Raw genomic sequence first — 9583 nt, forward strand, 5'->3', positions numbered from 1 at the left:
GTGGGTAGGAGTGGGGTGGTGCAAAAAGCTTCTTGGAAATTGGGCTAGCTAACAAGTCAGGCCCAATAGTTTGTGGTTAAGTTTGTAAAGATATACTAGGTCCAAAACTTAATTTTTGCCACTTACAACAAATAACTTTTTTACAAGGCTAAAGTTTATATTTTCATATTATAATATCTCACACGTTATGTTTAGATATAATTTCAATTTTTAAAAAACTTAGGCTTCATTAGACATAAGTTTAATGGCTAAAAAATTAAAATTAAACTGTGGTTCATTTGAAAGACAAAAATTAAAGACTAATCAATTTAAAGGAAAAAATGAGGATCTAATTGTATAAATGATAAAACACTTTTAGGGATCGTCTGATTTTGAAGTAAGTTATGTAGGAATTCACAATGTAGGTGGATGTTCCTATGAGACAACGTTTATGATACTAGAACTCATGCCCTATCGAGTGCCTTCAAGCCTAGAGAGCAAGAAGCTCTTTATGATAAAAGTCTTGCATGTCTTTGTACTGAGAACGCATATGCATTATGTTATGCTTCTAACCGGCAGGAAATTCTTCTCACTTTTTAGTGGATTCCTTCTCTAAACTAAAAAACTTATTTACCTTCCGTCGATATCATTTCGTGATATTATAAGGTAATGTAAGATTATTATAAGGATTAGCAATGCAAATATTGTAATAAGTAATATATTTTATTTTAAAAAATATAAATTCATATTTTAAAAAGACTTATTTATAAATATCTTTTAAATAACGTAATAGTATAACTTCCTTAACAACGTATATAACTTAAAACTCTTTTAATTTTCTAATATCAACCATTTTATAGGGAATAACAAATAGGGTTCCTTCTGCACATTCAATTACTTAATTGTAACTATGTTATCAATTAACTTATAATATTATATTCGAGAAATAGGGGAAATCAAATGTATACCAGTTTCTGGAGATGTTTTACGTGGCATGAGAGATAATTAGTTACGAATTCATCAAATTTTTATTTAGATTTTATATGGATATCAAAAAAATTATGAATTACATATAAATATTTTATAATAAACTTAATAATCATAACGATTACATATTTACAGATTAAATTCGAAACTCATAAATTCTAAAATTTAATTGAACTCTAGTTGCATATTTTTCTACGGGCAAGGTTTTTAAAATTATTTAGTTATTTTATTGACGTGTCGTCAAGTTACTGGAGATATGGTAAAAATCTTCTTGGATGAATTTTTTTATATTAATCAGTCAGTTATATTTTATATTTCATAGTCTCGAGAAAACACTCGATCATTCTAGAAAAGTCAACCATATTATATTGGAAAGTTCTCGAAATATTTGACACCATTAAAGATTCAAATCCATTAATCTAATGCTAAAAAGGAAGGGTCAAATAAATTTAAAAGCCTTGAAAAATGCCTAGAGTTGCACGTATAAACAAGTCTTACAACATCAATTTAGGAGTAATAATAATTTGTAACTATCAATACATGGTATAGTGGATGAAATGTTTTTTTCTTAGTCATAAATTTTATATTTGAGTTTCGAGTATGAATCTTTTTGATAGAAAGATGCAAAAGCGGAGCTAGGTGGAGGTTCATGGGTTCGGACGAACCCACTAACTTTTTTGTAGACTCTATATTTATATTAGAAAATTAATTTTTTTATTAATTGATTTAGAACCCCCAAACTCCTAATCTTGACTCCGCCTCTAGTCAGAGAAGTTTCTATTTGAAGGTCCTCAACAATACGGATTCGAATTAATCAGGCTCCAATACATGCCTACACATATTTTTTTATTACTATCAAATATTATTTATATTATCAGTAATGTATATATTAAATTGATGTGAATATTGTTCTAAACTCTGCATGAATTGCATGGTTATCATATATGGTATGTATATGCATGAAAATGAGTTGATTGAGTTGAATTTAATTCGGTTAAAATAAGTTGAGCTAATTAATAAATAAATGAGTTATTGATTCACCCAAAAATTAGTCAGGCTAAACTGTGACTCATAAACTAACACGTCCGATAATATTTTAATACCTAATGAAACTATTTTTTTTCTTCTTTATTATAGTTATATATAATATATCAGATTAAAAAAATTCTTTTTAAATATATTTTGATAAGATTTCTCACGAGTCAATTTAGATCTCATTTTTAATGGACTAAACTATGATAGACTAGACTAATAAATGATCGGATTAATAATTCGTCTAAACTTAAACGAAGTGACATATATTACGTTATAATGGACTAATTTTGCCACCTCCATGCATGACATTCCTCTAAAATATTATTGTCAATGCTATTGGTACACCAGTCCCATGCATATAATACTTCAACAATGACCCTAAATTTCTTAAAATAGTATTAACAATTGTTATCCACTAATACTTTGAATCTCATATCTAAATATAGTTATTTTCAAATTCAATTTCTATTCAAAGAACAATCCCATTTCTGTAGAAAATATTCGAAGGTTTGTTGGAGAAATCGAACAACTCACAATAAAATATGCACAACACACACTATTATTTGATGATAAATCCACCTAAACAGAGGTAAATTTAGAATTTAAACTTTACGGATTCTGAATTTTAGGGTAACGACAATATTAAGTGCTAGTAACTTGATTTGGATTTTAGGTTTTGTACATATTTAGTGATTTCTCAACACATATGTGAAGTCTGAATTAAAGCTATTGAATTCGAAGTGAACTCGTATGTTCAATCCTATCGTCCACTCTGTTAACGTAAATTAACAATTTTAGGATTCATGCACAAGCAAACTCTAAGATTTGGACAAGTTGTTACCAATTTAAGTATGAAGATGTAAGCATTGATTAAAATTATTGTAAATATCATCAATTTTTTTAATTTTTATCTATGATACACCTAAGGTACAATCTGGACTAAGTAGTTATCCATTTGACTATATATGATATTATATTATGCATTCGTTAAATTTAATATATAGTTTTAATCAAACTAATAGCATAATCAGCATTCTAAACTTGATATTTTTACTTTATAAATTGCTTTCATGACACCAAACATTGAGACATTTTCCTAAGATTGTGCCATTTTTAATGTGATTAGTATATATCATAAGGTTATGTGTTAAATTTGTCAGCATATATTTGTTGACTAATTCTATATTAAGGCACGTAGATTATTATTCAATTATTTCATGTGTCCAAAGAGTTCTTTATAGGTAATTAGTGATGACAAAATCCTTCTAAGGGAACAAATATGAATTTGCTTAGGGAACAAAATTCAAACATGTAATTAAAGGTGGATTCAAAATTCAAAGTTTATGAATCGTTTTTCTACAAAAACTCAAATTAATATACAATAATAGTTTATTAGTTAAGTTCAAAATCAAATATTAATTAATAGATATTTAGTAAATTTCTTAAAACATTCATATACATCTTAAAAAGGTAATTACTTGGTAGGTTCGTATGAATGCATATGTTACATAAATACATACTAGATCCGCGCATCCACATATATAATTGTTCATAGAAAGTGAAATCGATAACTTAAAAATAAGATAAATTATATATTACAACCAATATCGAAGTCAGGAATTCAAGAAGGAAAATGGTAAAAATGCCACATCTACTATTTTTAGACCATTTTCCCGACTACATTATTAATTTCTTAACAAAAAATAATCCAGAAAATTCAAAAAGTAAATAAATACTTGTGCACTGTGTAATTAGTTTTTGGAGGAAAGGAATTTCGATTGACTCCCTTTCTTTGCATATGGCTCTGCCACTGATTACAATAGCTTAAAATACACTGATAATTTAATATATTTTTTTACATTATTATTTTTTAAAGATATATAAATACAGAAAATTCATCAATAATATAGGGAGGGGAGGGGGTTGAGTAAAAAAGAACAGCATGCATGGGAAATATTTTCTCAAATCTTAGTAGATGTATAAAATAATATTTGACCTAAAATACAATATGATCTGTCAAACAGATGAAGGTGGAAAAATGATGACACTTTTGGTCATAATTTTGTATTTATTTAGGCCTTATATGACATGAATATATAAATTACCCATTCTAGCCTTCCTATTTTGTTTCCTAATTAATTTCTCATGTTCCCTACTTTCTCGTTTCAAAATAAGTATCATTTTAAAAATTTAAATTTTAAAATAATAATTGTTTCAAACTACACTCTTATATAAAAAAAATATTTCTTTATAATAGTGCTTAATTCTAAAAAAATATTTAATAAATAGAGAGAACTAATAAACTATATCTTATATTTTTTTTAAGGGAAAAAGGACAAATATACCCCTAAACTATCGTAAATGGTACGCAGATACCCTCTGTCATATTTTTGGGACATTGATTCCCCTGCCGTCCAAAAACTAGAGCATATATACCCTTTATACTAATTGACATACATGTGTCATAATCTTATCCACCGAACGACATTTATTAAATATCGGATCGACGGATAAGATTGTGCCACGTGTCTCTATTTAGTCTTCCGTTAAAGTAAAGGGCATATATGCTCTAGTTTTTGGACGACAGTAGGGGAACCAATGTCCCAAAAGTATGACGGAGGGTATCTGCATACCATTTATGATACTTCGGGGGTATATTTGTCCTTTTTCCCTTTTTTTAATTAACATTAAATGGGCTAAATCACTACTTATTTTGAGATGGAGAAAATATATGGATATTAATTGGTCAAAATTGGTTTGAAATAGATTGGATTAAAAAGTGAGTCATAATTTAACTTGCCTAATTATTCTATTATGACTTTTTTTTTCTATTATGACTTCTAAAGTATCTAATATTTTTTTTTATTACTATAATTATATAGAACATAGTTTTAAAAAAATACTTTGATAAACTTTCTTATGGATAAACTTTCTAATGAAAAAACTATATATCAATTTAATTTTTAAGTAAAATAATTGGATGAGCCAAAATAGACTAAATCAATAAATAAATGGGTCAATAATTCATCTAAACTTCGATAAGTTAGTCGGATCATATTTTTATGAAAAACCTTAGCCTAAGCTAAGGCATGATCCCAAGGAAGCATTAGGGGTGGGATGGGGTATAGGATACGTGGCTTCCTCAAGTTTGAAGACAGCCAATGTGAATAAATAATATAGAAACAACAAGAAGTGCAACTATTCGACAATGATATATTTGAATTATAAAATTATGTTGGAAGCATCACTCCGAATGAACTCTGCAATGCGTTATTCAAATTTACTCGAGATTTCACTACGGATACTTTGGACACTAATGAGAAATTAATAAATAAATAAAAAAGAGATGTATTTGATGGAGAAATTCAAAAGAAGAGTGGAAAATGAACGAGGGATAATTAGGCAGGGGCGGACCTACATGGGTTCCAGAGGATTCACCCGAACCCCCTCGGTAAAAAATTACACTTTCTGTAATTAACTTTGAACCCCCTCATGAGCAAGAAGTAAGCTATAGCTTAGTGATAGACTCCTTTAAAGTTAACACTTCAGGATGTACTGAATGAAAATCTTGGATCCGTCACTGTAATTATGAGCTAATTACATACATAATTACATTAGGTTTTTTGGTTTATTTGTATGTACTTCTTAATTATCATGTTGACTTTACCATAGAAGGCGCAAAACATTAATTGAATTTACCATTTTTAAATCCCTCCCCATGCACCCAAACCCAATAGGGGTTGCACCCCTACTCCATAAAAGCAGAAATTATAAATGCTTTAACATGTTAATTTTGTCAATGGTTTCACAAATTTGAAAAGCTTTTCTTTTTTAAATTTAGTGTTCATTTAATAAACTTTATCATATATAATTTTTTCCTCACACCACCTTCAGAAAAATCAATAATGTTCTTATTTATTCTTCATCGTGACTCAAAACTCTTAACTTATATCAATCGGTATAAAAATATTCGATCTCTTAAACAAATCTATCATATATATATATATATATATATATATATATTATTTCTTAAATGAGAAGGGACACGTAGCCATAATGATCCCATTAAACAAAGGACGGTACCTGTTTCCTTTGACTTTGTAATTTTGTAAATTGATTTTCTCTCTCCCTATATATATAACACACAATATAATCCACATTATTATTTCAACAAGACTTACTACTTTCTTCTTTTAAATTTCTCTCTATATATATATCTCACTCTTGAGTATTGTTTTTACTCAAAAAAACTTATATTTACTTAATTAATTATCACTATGGGCAGAACACCTTGTTGTGACAAAAATGGACTTAAAAAAGGGCCATGGACCACAGAAGAAGATCAAAAGCTTATTGATTACATACAAAAAAATGGCTCTGGAAATTGGAGGATTCTTCCTAAGAATGCTGGTATTTTTTTTTCAAATTTTTTTATGTAAACTTCTTTTCTTCTTATAAGTCCGTTCTTTTTTTAAAAAAAATAATCTCTTTCTAAATTTGAAAAAGATTTAATTTAAAGTTACTAAGAGTCGTCTGACTTTTTGGTAACTAAATAAGATAGGTTTTTATTGCTTTCTCTTCCTTTTAACACTCTCGTACTAATCATCTAGCTTCAACAAAAAAACAAGCTAAACTTTCAATTTTATCCTTTATAAGAAGCTTTTACATATGTCACGTAACTAAAAAGTAAAAAGTATTAAAAGTCTTATAACCACATAAATATTATGACATGTTTTAAGATCACAATTTTTATAAATATGTTTTCAATTTGTAGGGCTTCAAAGGTGTGGAAAGAGTTGTAGACTACGTTGGACTAATTATCTAAGGCCAGATATTAAAAGAGGAAAATTCTCTTTGGAAGAAGAAGAGACAATCATCCACTTGCATAGTATTCTTGGAAACAAGTAAGTTCTCTTTTCAACTAAAATCTATTTTTATTTATTAATTCACATTTGTAGTCATATTTTATTGTCAACATTTTCTACTTTATTTTCTCCATGGCTTTGAACTTATAGGAGTTAGATATCCAACTTATTTTTAAATGAATTTAATTTATATACACTAACAATCTGAAAATATATTTCAAATGATATATATCAAGTCATCTAAACTGTGGATATATAGTACTAACCTGAAAAATAAAGCAAGTAACTTGTTGTAATATAAGATAAAATACATTTGTAGTGTAGTTTTTTTATTTGTCAGCGTATAAAGATTATTTTATTCTAGAGTTTGATTCTAACTTGTTGTGTATCATTTTTGACCATATATAGGTGGTCTACTATTGCTGCTCGCCTGCCTGGAAGGACTGATAACGAAATCAAGAATTATTGGAATACTCACATTCGAAAAAAGCTTTTGAGAATGGGAATTGATCCAATAACTCATAGCCCTCGTCTTGATCTTCTTCATTTAAACTCAATTTTCAACCCTTCACTCTACAATTCAACTCAATTGAACAATAATCTTTCAAGGTTATTAGGTGTACAATCCCTAATTAATCCTGAGATTTTGAGATTAGCCAATTCCCTCTTATCTTCACACCACCAAAACCAAAATTTCTTATTGCAAAGTAATTTTCAAGAAAATCAACTATGCAATTCCAATGTCCAAAACCAATTTAACCCATTTGGCCAAGCTAGCCTAATTCAAAACCCTATTCAAAATATTTCAACTTGCTCCCATTTAAATACTCCATCTGTTCCATTTTATAGCGACACTCTAGTCATGCAACAACCTAATGTGGAGCAATCATTGTCCAATATTTTAAATTTCAACTCGCAAGATTTTACCTTTGATTCTATTTTGCCAACTTTATCTACTCCATCGTCAACTCCAACTTCATTAAATTCGAACTCCAGTACAATTTCTGAAGAAGAGAGGGAAAGTTATTGTAGCATGTTGAACTTTGATATTCCAAATATTTTAGATGTTGATGAATTTATGTAATTTACTCTTGGAAAGAAATATCACTCAAAAAATTGGAAGGAAAAAAAAAAGCATTCTTTGTTTATAATATGATAAATTATAGCTTGTCTTACTTGTTTTGCCCTTTCTATATTTAAAAATGATGTCCAATTATTAGTGATAGATAGTAACACATGAAACAAGATAAAATAAAAGAAAACAAATTATTCAAAATAAAATAAAATATATGCATGGATATACATGGATGATGCTTGTCTCACCTAATGTATCCAAGACTTTCCATAACCATCAATTTGTCTCTCTTTTTATTTATTTCTTTAACACTATGCAAAACAAGAAAAAAGGTGCTATAATATATGATCTATATGTTGATAATATTATAGAAATGAAATTTTGATAATATAATTATCTCTATCGATAGACAGATCATGAAACCAAAGTCACAATCATATCAAAGACTTTCCTTATTTATGCATTATTATTTAAACAACTCAATAATTAATTAATATCCATTCTTTAATATTTCAAAGTAGGTTGTATTTTTGTATATATCTCAATGGGGAAAGGGATTATTCATATTTCATATTCCAACTTTAAGATAATCTTCTAAAAATAGAAATATAAACCCTACATATATAAATGGATCAATATTTGATTATATATACAAAGAGGCCACGATCGATGGTTTCATTATTTTCATTAATCATGAGTCATGACAAACACCGATCAAAATGTGCATACATTTATGTGTAGAAATTTATTAAAATTGTAACGAAAGAAAATACGTAAAAACTTGAACCTATAGAGTTTAAAGTCTATGTCCATATTTAATTATTTCAATTCTCAAGACTCCGGCGATTACCTCACCGCATGGGGTGGCCGGAGATTAGGAAGGTGACAGGTGTTCCACTAATTGTCTTTTTCACGTATTAAATAAGGAAATTAATTGCATGGTATTGTATTAAGTAGAAGTTTGACCAAAAGATGAGAGGTACATGTAGTGAAGTGCCAAAGGTATAGTATTAAAGGTCCCCAAAGGTAACCAATTAAAACAAAGTCTACAAATAATTAGCTGCATTGACAATGTTTGCCTGGCATTTATTCTTTTATAGTCCTTATCAAGCAATTAATGAGGTATACAAGGCTCGAAAAGTAAACACCTCCCACTTCAATTTTAAAGTTATACTCCCTCTATTCTTAATTACTTGTCTACTTTTAAATTGACACACTTATTAAGAAATCAATTAATAACATAGTGAGTTTATTATTTTACCCCTAATAATTATGAAGTGGATGAAAAGTTCTGCATTTTTCAAAGTAATTAGTTATTTAATTGAGGGTATAATAGATAAAAAAAAATTATCCTTTCTTGATTTGTCAAAATGGACAAGTAATTAGGGACAACTATAAAAGAAAAAAGTAGACAAGTAATTAGAGACAGAAAGAATATGTTATTGTAGTTTTGATTTTGATGAATTAACAAACTATAGATTAAAGGGACCTAACAAAGGGGCATGGTCCGCAACAGGATCAAGCAGAGTTAGTCGAGTGGTGGTTAGTCATGAAATCTATATTAACTAGAGGTAGTTGATATAGTGGGTAATAGAGTTATTGCTTTGTGTCTTGCAATAGAGGAGTTATAAGGTGTGTAGGA

General features: G+C 28.4%; 1 protein-coding gene across 1 annotated transcript; it reads left to right on the forward strand.

The window, feature by feature from the left end:
• The first annotated feature begins 6244 nt into the window (after positions 1 to 6244).
• On the forward strand, positions 6245 to 7950 carry LOC125821298 (transcription factor MYB102). Its single transcript, XM_049500714.1, has 3 exons — positions 6245 to 6411; positions 6776 to 6905; positions 7275 to 7950. Exons 1-3 carry the CDS (start codon positions 6279 to 6281, stop codon positions 7948 to 7950), a joined length of 939 nt encoding a protein of 312 aa, XP_049356671.1. The 5' UTR covers positions 6245 to 6278.
• Positions 7951 to 9583: the final 1633 nt, after the last annotated feature.

Source organism: Solanum verrucosum, unplaced genomic scaffold (genome assembly GCF_900185275.1).
Source record: "Solanum verrucosum unplaced genomic scaffold, falcon-dt-bn FXZP01000222.1, whole genome shotgun sequence".
Taxonomy (NCBI): Eukaryota; Viridiplantae; Streptophyta; class Magnoliopsida; order Solanales; family Solanaceae; genus Solanum; species Solanum verrucosum.